Below are 16,922 nucleotides of genomic sequence, written 5' to 3' on the forward strand. Positions count from 1 at the left end.
ACCTTACAAGTTCTTGAGAGATTGTAAGTTATTTTATAACGTATTGAATTAATATTCGTGAGGAATTCACAAATTAGAACGATATATCTTTATTACTGCCTGGCATAAATATGTAGCTGTACATATTTGTATAGCTTGGTCTGGAATTTCCCTCATAGAAATTGAACCGTCAGTAAATTTATTGGTCTGTATAAATGGGTGCATAAGCATATGTGTTTCCATCGATTGGTCAGGGGCGGCGTGCCGGCGTGGCTTGCCGTCCGATCATTAACCCAGTTGCGGGGCGCTAGGCGGCGCGGTCGGCCGCCGGCCGCCAGCCAGTCCACGATGCAACTACCCGAAACACCGCCGCCACCACTCGCTCCTCTGTGGGACCGCGTCCTCCGCGCTCGCGCTCTACCCCCGGACCTCGATGTGCAACTACTCTACGTCGCCATCCGGGATCGCCTCACCCATCCCGAATGGGAAGTACGTCTCCATGCCCTAAGAGTGCTCGCCGATCTTCTGCCCCTCTCCGGAAACGCACTCTCCTTCCCCTTCGATCAAGTGATAGACAACTTAGGACATAACTCTCCGAACGTGAGGAAGGCGGCCCTAGATGCACTTAAGGTTTTTTGCACGCACTGCGAAGATCCCGAATGTGCTGCGCGATCAATTTTAGATAAGTGCTCGTACAATAACATAAGACCTCACTCGGCAGATTTTGATATGAAAGTGAATATTATAACGGGGTTAATATTGTCTATTCCGTCCGTAATGACTATATTGAAACGGAGATGCCGTGAGCTTGACTTGTTTCCTATTTTTAAAGTTTTAGGTGATAAACTTTTTGACTCTATACACAGAGACGTAGCATTACGTTCGCTGATGAAACTTCGCAGAATCTGCGTGCCTCGGGATTACATGTCATTTTTCTCGAGGTTAGACTCGAGAGTACAGGATAAATTTCGTTTATTGTGTGAATTATATGACGAGGACTCACTTGATGTGTATTATGCTCCGAGAAAGTCCTATTACCGAAATGGTAGTGAGCAACCTATGGTTAAAGTCAATCAAGTTTTTAACGGCCAAATTACAACTCCTTTACGACTGTCCACCGATACGTCTTCGGAAGATTCATATCAAGTGCCATTTAATGCGAATAATTTTGCTAAAGTGATAATCGAAACCGAAATCAAGTTTGACTCGGATACAGCAATCACGATGACCGTTTTGGAGCAAAACGAAACGGAATCAGAGAAGAATACAGGGAGTGACGATGACGGAGATAATTCTGACCGATATCTTTTAAAATACAGCGATGGGGAATCGGAGGAGGATTCCGATGTAGTGGTTAAGAAAGTGCGGTTTGGTGGTGAGAGTGTAAAAATTCGGACTCCAGACAGTGATAACCTCCTTACAAGCGAAGATGATAACAATCAAGATATATCTTCCCCTCTAGAGAAATCAAATATAGAAGAGGTTTTACCAGAGACACCAGCAATCGTTGGAAAACTAAACGAGATCAAACGAGAAGCTATGGAAAGGGAATCAAGAGTGGTAGTAAAAAACCCTAAAAAAAGTGGGATACCTCTTCCCGTTATCTACAACAAGCCAAAGCAACAAGTGGAAACTAAGTATAACAAGGTCAAATTAAAGTCAAAGTCGCTGAGTGAACTGTATGACTTCTTTAACAAGAAGAATGACGTCGAGACTAAACCAAAAAGTTCGGGGTTCGCTTTGACCCTGACTGAGGTGAGGTCACCAGAGAAAGTACCAAGTCCAGTGGAACCACATAGAGAAGTGGAAGTACTGCACAATTTACAACGAAGTCCAACTGTATCTCCTCGTCGTCAACAAACACCTGTACAAATAGAGCGCGATCGGTAAGCAAATCAAAAAATATCCTTTCCATTTTAGGGGAAAGGTTTTTCGGGTACCTATAAACATTGTTTTTGTTCTTGTTAAGTATAAATTTAAATGTTAAACTCTATGTAGGAGCGGTTCTAGTACACCAGCATGTTTTTATTTGCAAAGCAAAATAGCTCATAGTCAATAGCATTGTACCTTACTGGTAGGTTATCATTAAAATTTAATATGTTAGTTCTTACTCTACCATACTTTTAATGGATGGCTCTGAAAGGGTTAAAAATTCCAATTCCAATGAGTTCTGTCAAGGTAGTTATTCAAGGTCGATTACTAATGACCATGCTTGAGGTTATTGCTTTCCAGTAACCTATCAGGCTACTCAACTGTAACTTACGTTGACAGCTATAATAACTAAACTACTGCCACGAACATGCTATAAATATAAAAGCTTTCACGAAATTTAAGTACCTAGGTAAATATATTATCAATATATGTATGAAAGTAGTTGCAGTAGTATAGTACCTCGGTGCTTAAATTATATGATTAACTGACGAATACCTAGATTACGTGTGTCATTTAAAGTATTTATATATTTTAATAACAGCATTGGACTGATTTAGGCAAAGGTTAACAGATATTTTGCGGACGAACTTGCTATCTATAAAAGTCTTATCATCCTTAAGCTGAGGCCTTAAGGTAAGCCCTAATTTACCATTAAGTGATTTAATTGCAGTAACACGGCAATTGTACAAGCTTATCTTCCACACAAATGATATAAAACTTAACTAAATAGAAAATGAATGAGAAAAGCTTGTACCTAGAACGTATGTAACTCTTGTGCTTTTTCGCAGGTTTGTTCTGAATTTAGTGGCTTCATCTGCCTTCGATGCCCACTTGCTGTCTCCACGGCCACCATCACCTCTAAGGGCTCATTACGATTGGGAGGAACTAGGAGTAGTGCCGAGGCACGTCTCAGATCAGCTACATAATACGGTGGGTACCAGATACATTCCGTTTTCTATAATTATAGCGTCACATTAGGACTCCTGTGTCACGTATATCTTGGACACACGAAGAACATTACATAAATACCCCGATCAAGAAACGTTTAGATATCCGTTTAGCCTGGGATCGAACTGAGAACCCTCTGCGTAAGCGCTACACTAAACGATCCTCGTACTTGCACAGATATGTATGTTTAATTTATTTCAACAAACATACGTACATCTTTATTATATCCGCCTCTCCAGGCTTGGTGTGAATTCCTCAACATTGACAATCGTAAAATAAGTGAAAAACTGTTTCTTTTTTTATAGTTTTTTGGTATTAGCTACTTGCCACTGAGGACTAAGCTGAAATACCTCGAAATTGTCTCCCTTACCACATCCTTCAAACCAAAACATAGCAGCGCCTAACCGTTCTTTTATTAGGCAGAAATAGGCGTGGTGGTGGTACCGCTGAACCACATCGTACTAAAGAGGGTCCTACCACCTTTAAACATACATCTTTATTTATTCATATTTTTAAGGAAACGTGAGGACTAAAAGTCGTGTTTACAACTATACCACATCCTATTACGCTGTAAGTACCCGCATAATATTATCCAGGTACTGTTATGTAAATAGTCACAGACGTTCATGGATAATATCAGATGGACTACTTGCTCGTTGCAACTTAATAAGCATAGAAAAAACATCGCATGACTTAAAACAAGTGGAACGGTATGTACCTATAAAAAGGTATTCAGGTGTCGTGAATGTAATTAAGATAAAGAATTAAATTCTAAAAAGCAGAAGTAAAAACAGTTTTGCATTCATTGCATTATACGGCTACATAAGAAGTTAATGCGTAGAAAGTTTCAAGTTGTCGCGCAACTTTATTCAACGTTTTACTACATGGTTTAAATTTTTGTAATGCTAAGAATACCTATTACCTACTAATAAATTAATATCCTGCTAGACTGAGCCCTACACCATACCAACATAGATTGAGTGGAGTAGAAAAATATATAGTACTGAGTAAGTATAACGGAACCAATGAGCTATACTAGATAAGGCCGAACAGCCAGTGTAACCTAACCTAACCTTTTTTTTTTTTGTTTACGAGGGGGAAACCTTCAAAAGGTACCCGACGACGTGGGAGCGACGCCGGGTTATGTGGGATTTTTACCGCACTAAAACCTCCCCGGTGGCCGTCCTCAACGCTTGTTGAAGAACTCCGGGATCTCCGAAGGAACACAACCGGAGTCCTCCAAGCGCGATGCCCCGATCGGGCTCTGCCCTGGGGGAGCACTTTTGGCTCCTCCCACACCATCTGGTGTTTACGACGTTATGCGACCACACATACCGTCGTCCTTCCCGGGGTTGCTTTCTGGACGGTTCGGGCTCCCACTCTTGCCGCCCGCAACCCCGGAAGCCTCCTTTTAGTCGCCTCTTACGACCTAACCTAACCTAACCTAACCAAGTAAACCATGATACCTCTGTAACAGGAGAACTGGATAGCAGCAGTGAAAGCAGCAGACCAGCTCCACAGCACGTTGTTGGAGCCTGACAATGTGAGCAGAGTGGAGCCAGCCGCTTTGTCCCTGGTTCAGCACATGTGGGCGCTGAGTGATGCGGTATGTTTGATAAAATTGTTTTTCCTGAACAAGATTCTAGTATTAATTATAAAGATAAACGTTACAGTTCTCAAAGCTATGCTATGAAGATTTCCATTCTGCACTTGGCGGGCGTAATGGACTATAGATGGGCTAAACTGCTTCTCACTCTCAGAAGAGACCTTTGACAAGCAATAGGATGGTAATGATCAACGCCTGAATGGGTCAATATTCTTCCTATAGTTGTCCACAGATGCGTTGCCTTGCCTGAAGAAGACAAAATGAGACCGCATCGGATAAGTATGGTTTCCTTATCACAACTTACGAACCACAGCAGCGCTCTTACTACTGTCAGTAGACAGAAATAGGTGGGGCATTGGTGACTATGGAGTCCAACCACAAGAAGTCCGAAGAAACTACACACGTACCTATTTCTAAACACAATACTGCAATCAGTGATGATACTTCTCATTCTAAGAACTGAACACGTATCTTGACACCTTGTGAAGGTAATGACTCTATCAGCTTTGGCCTCGTCAGTTGAATGGCAAGTAATTGCGCCCTGAGACATGTAAAATATTGTACAATGTACATGTAGGTCAACATGAGCGTAAAGTTGAAACGTAAGCGTTACTTAGCGTAACTTAGGACTCGTGATATTAAGTCGACGTAGCTACTAAGTTATGGGTTTTTATTTTAAAGCCTTTTGTTGTAGGTACATATTTATATTTTAAGTAGGAAAATTTTGCTTTCGATATTAATACAATGTTGGTCTGTGTAATGTGACTTCATCAGAGCGGGTTAACTTTTACATAGCACTTAGTGCTTTTAAGTTAAGGATTAATGTTCACAAATGGACACTTCAGTGCAAATTATTAAAAATGAAGTGATACGGTACGAGTATGTTATTAATGAAGATAAATTGTACCTACTAATACCTACACAATATCTCGAAATTTTGCCAATCAATTCTAGAAATTTGACATTTTGTAGTATATAATTATGCTCAAATGTTAATCTTTGGTAAGAAAAGACAGATTCATTATGAATAACGGGCATGACCATGAAATTATTAGTAGCCATGAACATTTGTTATCAACCCCAGATAAAATAAGATTCCTACTCGAGGTCAAGCCTTAATGCGCTGCTACCCCTGAGTACTAAGCTGGAATGCATTGAAAAACCTGAACACAACAGCGTTTAACACAGCTGTTATTTGGCAGAAATAGGCTAACTAATTCATTCTGCAGGTGTCAGCCGCGCGCGCGCCAGCAGAGGGCGCTGTGTGCGCGGTGGTGCGCAGCGGCAGCTCGCAGTGCATACGGCAGCTGCTGCCCGCGTTGCTGACGAGAGCAGCACGGGACCCCCCGCCCGCTGCGTTACCCCACGCCTTGCTGCAACGACTGGCGTTACACCACCTTGTAGATCTCATCTTCGAGCCAGATATGATTGGGGTGAGTTTACAATTGTAGATTTTTTAATCAGAATACTCATTTTCAAAGCAAGAAATAAACTTAAGTGATTTTAGAGTGAGAAGTTGGTAATTTTTTTTTTAATGAAAACACATAAAATATTTTTTTAGATAATAATTAAGTTCTAAGTTTTTGAATATTAAATTTTCATTAACAAATGTACCGTGATGATTATTTTGCAAATATGTTTATTTTTCATTTGCCTAAAACCTTGATTTCTTGATACAAATAAATATATATTTTGTGTAGTGTGTTTGTATGAAACAAGTTTCATGTTTTTTATAAATATTTTTTTAATGTATAATTTTCTTTTTTTCTGTAACCATATTAAAATGTAAATTGTCTCTTTAAAACATATGTTATACATAACAAAAACAAGCGCCCAACGTGGGGCTCGAACCCACGACCCTGAGATTAAGAGTCTCATGCTCTACCGACTGAGCTAGCCGGGCTTGACGGTAACTGAGATAAAACGTTATACTTATAAACAAACTGTCATAGTAATATAGTTATAATCTGGATCATCAACGGTTGCTTTATAAATACCTAGTACCTGGATGACCGAGCTATGATCGGTGTTGTAATAATAAAACAAAAATACGACATGTTCTGAAAATAAAACCTAGCTAGATCGATTTATCGCCCCCTAAACCCCCCAAATACATAATTTCAAGAAAATCGTTGGAGCCGTTTCCGAAATCGTTTATATGAATATACATATATACAAGAATTGCTCGTTTAAAGGTATTAGATGAGAAATCAAATTATAAATTACAATAACGCAGGTAAATATTTTTAGAATTTTTTTATACTATCATATTCAGAGACTAGAAATATCTACAAATATTCTCATTGATAAATTATCTACTTAAATTATTTAATTTTGTTTGGCTTATTTCATAGCACCTTTCACAACTTCTTACCACTGCCAAGGAATCATTTGCTTACACTTCGTAAAAAAATAAATGAACGAATGACTTACTATAAATAAATTATTTCGAGAGTCTAGTAACAGGAATTTATTATATGTCACCAACTACTTATTGATGTGAAACATCTATAGCCGCGTTCGCGCGTAAAACTGATTTCTGGCGTGGCGACGCATGCCGTGGTATATATATACAGTCTATATGCAGTAGCGTGTACGGTGTGGCGACGCGTCGCCATGCGCAATCGAATTCAATAAATAGTTATCGTTATCTGGAAAAAAATCGTAATATTTTATTTTTTTCTGCATATTACTTTTACAAAATAATGTCGATGTTTCATATCTGCCAGGCGTCCCGTGACGGCTCACATTTTTTTTATATTTATAGACCACACATACCGAAGTGCGTAAAAATAGTTTTCTCCATCTTCCACATTCCTTTCAAATATATCTTACAACATTACAATGTAAATATGTTTAGGCAGTCCTGTTTATATAGACGTCCAAAGTTCGTACAACAATTTATACAAAGAACCCGAAACATACCGCCATCTTACATTCACGAGATTACGGGTTAACTTTGCTATGAAATAGTCTTCTGTGTACGACATACCTTATTTGATTGAGATGGACTTACTAACGTAACGTAACTGTAGATAATTGCGAAATTAGGATGAGTTTATTAATAATGCCATTACATTAATAATGTTCAACCTATAAAACTATTTTAATAGCAAAATCCACATCACATGTTCATAATATTTTTGTGGGAGGCTTTTGAGACTTGAGAGTAAACTTGATCATCATTTTCAAAGTCTCATAAAAAATACGTAAACAACATAAATCTACAATAGTAGATAATTTAATTTAAATCACTATAAAATAAATAAATTAAAATGGCTCAATTAAAAAAATATATACTACCTACTTAAAGCAATAATTCAGATATTTCTCTGGTCGCCGATCGAATCCGAGACTGCGCGTTAGAGCGCATGATAACCGCTTCTGCACGCAAGTCATTACTTCATGTACCGTCATGTCCACCAGATGTCAACAAGCAGTGACAGTGAGCGGGTCCAAAGCGGTCAGCTCCGAGCGGCGCTGTGCCTGGCGCGAGCTGCCGGCCCCGCCGCCGTGCTCGCTGCGGTCCGTCGGCGACTCGCTGGCACGCACAGAGCTAATATATTTTGCAATAAGGTAAGTTAAAAGACAAGTAATATTGAAAAATGTCCACTCCAATAAGGAAAGAGTTGATGATCTTTAAACAACGAAAAAATCCTTAATCGTAGCACTCTCGGTAAGATAGATTTAGTAATTTTTGAAAGAATTGTTTTTGAAAGGAGTAGACTCTAGTTACCTTTCCAACAATACTTACTAAATCTAAATCGGTTTACCTACCTGACTGGTAGCTACGGTGTCACTGATAGACATACAGATAGACAAAAATATTAAAATTTTAACATAACTATTTTCGTAACCGGGGTTTGAAAGGGACGTGCATTGCTAATGGTCATATGTAGATCGACAGACAACGTTAAGCAACGTCGATCGTGGTCTTCGCGAGCTTCCAAGCTTCGGTAGATACGTTCAACGCCGTAGAGTATGCTGTAGATCGTAGTTGATGGAAGAGAGTGGGGCCCAACAGTGGAAACGATAAGGGTTGTAAGCCCAGTAACAGAATCAAAGGTTCGTTATGCCTTATTGCTACCCTTAAATTATACCCCTGCTAAGTATTACGTATTAAATTTTAATAAAACAATAACCCTAATAGTACTTTTAATACTTGTATTTTGGGACGAATAATTAGGACAAGGCAATGTAAGGTAATTCGTGTTGTGACGCCCGCAGCCCCAAAACCAACTGATAACATTTATGTAAACGACCTTTCAGGGCCGTCGTAATATTGTCCCTCATACTGGTCTCATTTCCTGCCCTCAGGGTTACCTAAACTCAAGGGTTTTGACTAGTTTTATAGCCTAAATGGTTTAATTTTGCTATGATTACGTAATGTTAGTGTAAAAATTAAGCTCGTAGCCGCCTTATTGTATTCCTTATTGTATTAACATTACTATTCGTAATACGTTTTATCTAGATTTTTATAAGCAATACGTTTTTGCATAGCTAGATATTTTCGGATTTCTCCAATAGCGCAATCTATTGGGTTAAAAGTATTGTTTGACGACCCACGTGGCGCAGCGGTCACCATACCTGTCTCACTCGCAGAGAGCTTTGATTCCCGACCAGAGAGCTATGTAAACTATACATTCTTATTTTTGTTCTGGTATATGGTGTATGTATAAACGATACGTATGATATAAGGTATATATTTTAATGTGATTTCTTACGTACATATATAAAAGGCTCAGATGAATTTACTTGTCAAAGATTAAAGGTAGTGTTCCCGTCAATTAAATAACAAAAGCGTGTGTACTGAAAATTATAGTGGAGAAAGATTAAGACGTTATAGTTGGTTAAACAAATTAATTTGTATGAATTGTCGTGTACACACAATTATCTCGTAGACGTAGCGAGCCAGTAGGCATTCTGTAAAGATAAAATGTTTAGGTAGATGGAGAAGTTCTTCATTCGCTCAAACTAGTCTTCATTTTTAATGGTTTCTGAAACATTGAAAAATAACTGAAGAAGTTCCTCATTCGCTTAGACTATTCTTAATATTCAATGACTTCTGAAATATACGAGTGATGTTATTCATAAATAATGTCACATTATTTTAAGCTACGGTACAGTCAGCTCCAAAAGTATATGAACAGAGCATTTTTGATCTGCTCATCTATTAACGAAGCTGACTGTACTCGTATATGTAAATAGTATTTTTATTTCCGTTACTGTGTGTATAAAATATGTTTTGATGTTTGTAAACTTAACCGGAATACTAAATGTCTTCAAATTTGCAGTTACGAGAGCGGTTAAACAGACCCTTGGAAAATATCCGCCCAAATCACACGGCGAGGTGAGTTTCTCATAAATACTTACCTTAGTGTTTTAAACTACAGCGAAAATAAATTCTTAGACCGTATGCGGGTACTACTTAGACTTACCTACTGTAATAAAATGGCCTAAATTATTATTTGTGTGTGGTTGTAGAAATAAAATTAAATACCTATGACGCAACTATAAGCTTCGATTGGGGTTTTTCCTGTAGGATCCAATTCGTGACCAAAGTATTAATGTCGCTCACTGTATGGACAAATGTATTGTTTTGTGATATTATATTGTTATTGCTATAACATTTAGGTATTAGATAGATATTATATGATAAAACTTCGAAAACGTATTGATCCATATTAATTTAGTCGTTGGGGTTGCAACCTATCTGTAATGGTACTTCATTACATAAGTACTGTCCTGTATTTCGTGTGGACATGTGAAAGTCGCTAAGGTAAAAGACTTAACTTTAAACAGGTCTGATTCATAATTAGGTGTCCAAAATGTAAACAAAGAAATGTCACTGTCAATATTAACACGAAACAAAAACTTTATCAAACTTACCACAAAACGAAAATTTAACAAATAGACACAATTTAACAAACGCGTTATGTAAACGAGAAACCATTCGAATTCGATCACAATCACGAAAATGAATAATATCAGTTACGAAACTTAAAAATGACAGCACAACAAATGTCTTGGATTCCGATTGTGTTACAATTATCACATTTTAATTTTCTACCATAAACTTTGTTTTTTATTATTATTACTGTATGGGACGAAATTGAGGTGATATAAATATTAGAAAATGTGAATTAATCTTAATTTATTTAGATTATTATTTTATTATTGTTGTATTACTTTAATATCGACAAAAATAAGAAACTACCATTTCTAACGTATTTTCTTGATAGGTCAACACCTTTGTTTACATTTTGGACACCTAATTATGAATCAGACTATAGTTTAATTTACTCTAGCACCTAGTATATTTTCCTCTATGTCACAAATTTAATAAGCATTATTGTTCCGAGACAAATTTAACTATTTAATAACTATCGTCTTTCGATTATTGAACGATTGACAGGCCACTCATTCTACTTTATTTGGTACTAAATGTTTGCAAACTTTGAAATAAGTAGTATTCTTACCATTATGTGATTAGAACGTTTTTTACATCGGGATCATTAGCGAATGGGACATGGGGCGACTAGTAATACTTAATGTAATATGAATAAAATGTTATACAGAGGGTCGCAACTCCCGATCCCCGCTCGTCGGCGCGCGCGCTCCACGCCGCCCGCAGCGCCGCCGCGCCCGCGCCGCCTGCGCCCCCTGCCGGACTCCGCACCATTACCTGGTAAGTTGCAACCAGTGTTGCCAGATGAGATAATAGATACAGTAGATTTGCTGAAATTTTACTTTATTTTACTGCATTTTCTGTATAATGCATTTTACAGTGTATTTGACTAAAAACATGTATTTGACTTTATGATTCACTGTATTTTCTTGCCGATATAGTTGTATATCTAAGTTTGCCGATGTAATTGTAATTTTTTCATCAGTGCACTGTAATATTACAAATGTGACCTGGCAACACTGGTTGCAACGTTTGAAAAGCAGTGATAGCCCAGTGAGTAGGGACACGGCTCTCGATGAGGAGATCCGAGATTCCAATGCCAGGATTGACGTTTCAATCTTGTGTGCGTAAAAAAATATTATCTTTTGCTTAAACAGCCTAATAGTAAAGAAACTCGGTCTCTCGAACGAGGGGTCCGAGGTTCCAATCCCAGGCACGCACGAAATTAATTATCGCTTGCTTAAAACGGTGAAGGAAAACATCGTGAGGAAACCTGAACACCCAAGATATTTATATTAAAAAAAATCTCAAAGGTATGTGCGGTGGACTATGGCCTAATCCTTCTCATTCTGAGAGGAGACCCGTGCCCAGCAGTGGCACAATGATGGGTTGATGACGCTTAAACAGCGCGAGAAATAAACTTATGAGAAATAGACTTAGAATTCAAGATTTTAGAAAGGTGCTCGAATGGTGGCATGGCATTGGCATGGTGGTGGTTATTCTGAAGTTTCTTGATAGTCCATGTTTAATATAATTATTACTATATGCTTTTAATTGGTTTGCAGGTATCACACAGCCTGGAAGAGAATATTTGAACACTTTAGGAACAGACACAACGGATGGACGGTGAGTTAACATATCTATTTATATATTAAGTAAATAAGATTTTTTTTTATTTTTTATTTATTTTATTTGATTTCTCTGATTCAGGGTTCGATTCCCGACAGCTGACACCTAATAATAATGAAATTAAATTTTTCTTCTGGGTCTTGGGATTTTTGTATTTTCATATTTTTGTACATCCTGTGCCGTACAGGAAATCCTAGTGTGGAGTATGAGTTTAGAAAGCGTCTTTACGATTCTTATTGTTACGTCTACGCTACGCTATGTCTAGATTGACACTAATGTAAGGTGTAAGTGCGTAGGTGAACTGTAACTGTATGACACGTGACAAAAAATGTTTTTATTTTCTTAGCTCATACATCATTTAACGTTAAAGACACGCAAAAGTTTGATTACCTTAAATAATACAGTGTGTTTGATGGTGGTAGAACCCTTTGTGGTTCGACTCAGGCGGCACCACCGCCACACCTATTTCTACCTAATAACAGCAGTGTTAGGCGCTGCTGTATTCCGGTTTGAAGGGTGTGGTAAGGGAGACCGACTTTTCCGAGGCGTTCCAGCTTAGTCCTCGGGGGTAGCGGCGCATCTGTGGCCGACCTCAGGTAGAAATACCTAATCCTATCTGGGGTTGATTACAGATGTACATGGGCGGCAGCAGCCACTTACCATCAGGTGGACTGCATGCTCGTCTGCTACTCTTATACCTATAAGCATTATGCATTATGCATAAGTCATACATAAGCGCAACCTGCAATTAAACGACATATTATTCAGCTGCACCTTGCCAAGTGCCAACAGGCCAACTGCGACAATGTCAAGTGGAGAAACCTTAAACTTTACCGGACCTCAGTCGTACTTGGTTCATGGGAACTAACACCGGTGGAGGCGGCATTCCATTCTGGTCACCTAGTACCTATGTTAGATTACTGCATATTTTATTTAAATTTAATACGATATCTACAGCATGGCCCTGAGCACAATCGATTAATGTTAAAAGTAAATTACGCTTTCTACCTGTATTGCAGTCGCTTTGTCGTGGGTGTCACGAATAAACATTTTTAAAGTTCTTAATTCGTTTAGATGACTGCCAGGAATCGAATCCCGTACTGGATCTTCGCCTCAGACCCGTATGGTGTAGGTGTTAATTATGCCGGCGATAATTATGTTCCCATTCGACTAAAATTATCTACCTAGTGTGTGCCGCAAAAACTGTTGTGTTAAAAATGCACAAAAGTATTTACCTATTTAACGTAATATATTGTCAATGTATCTCATATAAAACTACAAGTAATGTATTTATCTTTAAGGCATTTCGAAAGTAATTTTTAGAAATCTTGTTTATATCGATATTTGTAAAATCATGCGTTTATCAATACATAGGTACTTATTATACTTAATTGCATTCGGCATACTCATACTAATACAAAGTGTTCCAATGAGCAGAAAGTATATAAATAACAACCAATTTATTCATTTTTCTGTCCAATTATACAATCTGGCAGCCCTATAGATTACCCATTACCATAACACATTCATCGGAAGTCAGCCACCCCATTTGACCTAACCCTTAAATCAATACATGACAGCGACGCATAGTATTACTAAACTTAACTAAAGGTCAAGAATTACTTTCCAAGTAAATGAGTCACATTTCTGTAACTTCCAACCAGTCATTTCCTATGCGCAATAATACTATTAGAACTGACACTTGTGTAGCTCATAATACCAGTAATAAAATGTAAAGTTTAAGGTGGGTATGTACTGTACCCTTACCATGTGTTTTTACGGTTTGACAAATATGACTGTTTTGGTATTTGTTTACGTATTTGCCCATACAAATTCCAATCAGCGCCCTTAGCGGATTGTATCAGAATTATAATGTCTGTAATGTAACATTGAATGTCTAAATTGACAAAATGGCGCTTTATGTTTTGTCTCCTATTTGCGAACATGTGAGGCAGACAAAATGACATGAACACTTACTTATTGTTACTCAGACTACTGAAGCAAACGGAACAGACTAATGGATTGAGTAAACGTAACGTAAAATTGTCGGAAGTTTTGAAAACTCATGGTAAGGGCAAATATGTGCTTGTAAGGTTATAGTTAGCAGTAAATACAGACAAACATTGCAATGTAAACATTGCTGTAGTGTGTACCTACATTGGCCTAACAAGCATTTGCAAAATACGACGTCAAGAGTCACGACTCTTAACTTAGTTGTGAAATGTTATGAAGATAGCCTAATGCTTAAGGTTTCTTTGTTAGGGACTCGAATCTCAGGCTCTATCGAAGCTATATATAATATTCCTTAAACCAATTATTTAACCGATTATGTTTTAAAGATAAACAGAAATTAATCAATCCTTCCAATCAATTCCTGAATATGCTGTGTAAATTTTATCAATCTGGCCGATGAGTAGGATTACTCATTCTGTATCTTTTGCCGTTCAATATGTTTCAATCACTCTCAATGCATGGATTCTTGCTGAATTACAATTTGATACAAAAACCATTATGCCTCTGATATCTGGTTTATTTACACGATTTTAAAATAAGGCAATTTTGATACAAGAGTTTGAAATTCACTCAGTCAAGATCCACCTTAAAACTTAAAGTTTGAATACAATATCGTTTCGTAGCAACGAAACAAAATAGTAGATAGTTACTGGGTCACACATCATTCGATGACTTGGCCCCTTACACATGTAAATGGCTGAATTAGGTTATCGGGTCGATATTATTTAGGGGTTGTTTTTATAACTGCTTCTGCACTAATAACAATTGCGAAATTAACTTTCCCTGTTTATATTCGAAGGACCGCAAATAAATGATATTTAATAGCTGTTAGTGGCTTTCGACACGCGTCGCCGAGTGACCAAGAGTAATTGCGTGCTACCAGTAACCTACATTTTGACTGAAATTATTACTAGACGCCCATTCAAGGCGTTTATGGACGACCTATTTACACTATCGTCAGATCGTTCCACTTTGCGATCGGCAAACGCTAGCTAATAGGTCTCAAATCCGAGCTTAAATATTTAACGTATTCCAAGGTAACACGCTCTTTAAAAACGCGTACGTTATCTATTAACAAAGAAATATGTATACGGAGCATATCGATTTTAAAGTACCTACGGGTAGCATTATACGGCGATAGTATTAGTCATCGTCGGGTTGGCGCCTAGTCATCACTGGGACTTTCGTTTGAAACGATCAATTTAGGAAATGTTTCCACTTGTTATGCGGTCGGGTATTAGTTCATCTACATGACCGGGTGAGACAATTGATAGCGGCTAGTCGACATGTAAAGCGGGCGTGGAAAGTGTCGCGCGTTAGTCGCGGAGACGCCGTGGCGTGGGGCGGCGGAGGCATGCGGCGGCTCTGCTGCTGTAAGGGTGCTCTCGTGCAATCCGCGGCCGCCGTCGCACCCGATCTCGTTGCCGATCTGCCTTTATGCACTCGGTAACTTTAAACACCTCTTACTACAATAAACATAATTAATTAGAAGTTGCTTAACATGAAATTTATCGTTTCAGAGATTCGAGTGCAGTCACAAACTCGGGAGAAGTGGATGAAAGCAAGGGCGATGAATCTCCGGAAGAGAAGAAGCCGGACGCAGATGTATTTAATGTCGACCGCATTTCGGAAACAGAAGTACCTCCTGACGCAGAAGACGGGCAATCTCAACCGCCACGAACTCCGTCCATTCATGTCGAAGATGTCTCTGAAAAATCGTTACCTACCTCTTTAATTGATCTCGAGCATGAAGATCATTCAGCTAAGAACTCGGATACAATGGAGGTTCAATCGCAGACTTCCGTTAACGTCGAAGCAGAGAAGACAGAATCCCAAAGCGAAAAATCACCATCGTCAGTTTCAGCAAAAAGTAGAAGCCATACTCCAGATACGACAAGAAGCGGTAACGCATCTCCTGAAGTCACGGAAAAAGCATACGTCGAACGGCGGCCGGAAGAAAGGGACGTACGAAACGCTCTCGCTGAGTGCATAGTTCCCGTGAGACACGAAGACTGGGAAGTGATAGTGAACGGATTAGTGGAGACAGAAAGACTTGCAGCGGACGCAGGTGCAAGAGCGCCTGCGGCGAGTTGGAGAGCATCGACGCGCTCCACTGCGGCGCACGTGAAGTCGCTACGATCGAGAGTCGCACGCGCAGCCTGCTCTACTCTGGGCACACTGTTCGAACATCGAGGTCGCATTTTAGACACTGAGCTGGAAGAAGCGGCGGGAGCTTTGTTGGACAGATGCGCTGATGTGAACAGGTTTCTCCGTGGAGACGCAGCAAGTGCGCTCGGCCGCGTCGCGTGTGGAGGCGGTTGTGCTAGAGCGGGTGTGGCACTCGTTCGTCGAGGAGCAACACATCGAGCAGGACCTGTACGGGCAGCTGCAGCACAGGCGCTCGCTCGTCTGGTTAGGCACAACGGACCCTCCCGGATATTAGACTTACCGACTGAACCACGAACGGTGATACTGAGAGCTGCAGGCGAGCTTCTAGGCGACGCGAATCCAGAGACGAGGATGCACGCGCGACATCTATGCCTCGCCCTATCTGAAGATACACGATTTAGACAAATGCTTAAGGATGCGATGCCACCGAGTCGATATCGCGCAATTGAAAAATTTGTAGACAAACTCAGGTGTCGGTAATATTTAATTAAGCACTAGATATTAAGACATCGTACCTATAAGAAAGAATCTCTATTACTTTTATGGGTAGGTTTCTTTGACAAAAAAATTCAAAAAATATCAATAGTCCGTCCAGTAAAGAAAGAATATTTAAATATTATGAAATTGTGACCACTACCAATTAGGTTTAAAAGACTAAAAATACTTATTTTGATGTTCGGAATCTATTTAATCTGAAAGTGACTGAATAAGGCGAAAGATATTTATGAAAAATAGTTA

The 16,922-nt window shown here is 39.0% G+C and overlaps 1 protein-coding gene and 1 non-coding gene across 2 annotated transcripts; one reads left to right on the plus strand and one right to left on the minus strand.

Annotated features, from left to right (window-relative positions):
* The first annotated feature begins 290 nt into the window (after positions 1 to 290).
* Positions 291 to 16,753, plus strand: LOC140749659 (uncharacterized). The gene is made up of 10 exons (XM_073082774.1): positions 291 to 1,865; positions 2,700 to 2,841; positions 4,337 to 4,465; positions 5,695 to 5,898; positions 7,892 to 8,041; positions 9,760 to 9,815; positions 11,044 to 11,153; positions 11,939 to 11,999; positions 15,222 to 15,461; positions 15,536 to 16,753. Exons 1-10 carry the CDS (start codon positions 328 to 330, stop codon positions 16,662 to 16,664), a joined length of 3,759 nt encoding a protein of 1,252 aa, XP_072938875.1. The 5' UTR covers positions 291 to 327; the 3' UTR covers positions 16,665 to 16,753.
* TRNAK-CUU (transfer RNA lysine (anticodon CUU)) lies at positions 6,296 to 6,368 on the minus strand. The gene has a single exon. It is a non-coding gene; the product is annotated as a tRNA-Lys (tRNA).
* Positions 16,754 to 16,922: the final 169 nt, after the last annotated feature.

The sequence above is a fragment of the Epargyreus clarus genome, unplaced genomic scaffold (assembly GCF_041222505.1).
Source record: "Epargyreus clarus isolate Ecla_fem2 unplaced genomic scaffold, WU_Ecla_fem_2.2 ptg000018l, whole genome shotgun sequence".
In the NCBI taxonomy this organism is placed as follows: domain Eukaryota; kingdom Metazoa; phylum Arthropoda; class Insecta; order Lepidoptera; family Hesperiidae; genus Epargyreus; species Epargyreus clarus.

Excerpts from the sequence above, each read along its gene's own strand:
- LOC140749659 (XM_073082774.1), top strand. The coding sequence starts at position 328 with ATGCAACTACCCGAAACACCGCCGCCACCACTCGCTCCTCTGTGGGAC. Across the intron at positions 8,042-9,759 it reads CTAATATATTTTGCAATAAG|TTACGAGAGCGGTTAAACAG; the intron begins GTAAGTTAAAAG and ends TCAAATTTGCAG. Across the intron at positions 15,462-15,535 it reads GATCTGCCTTTATGCACTCG|AGATTCGAGTGCAGTCACAA; the intron begins GTAACTTTAAAC and ends TTATCGTTTCAG.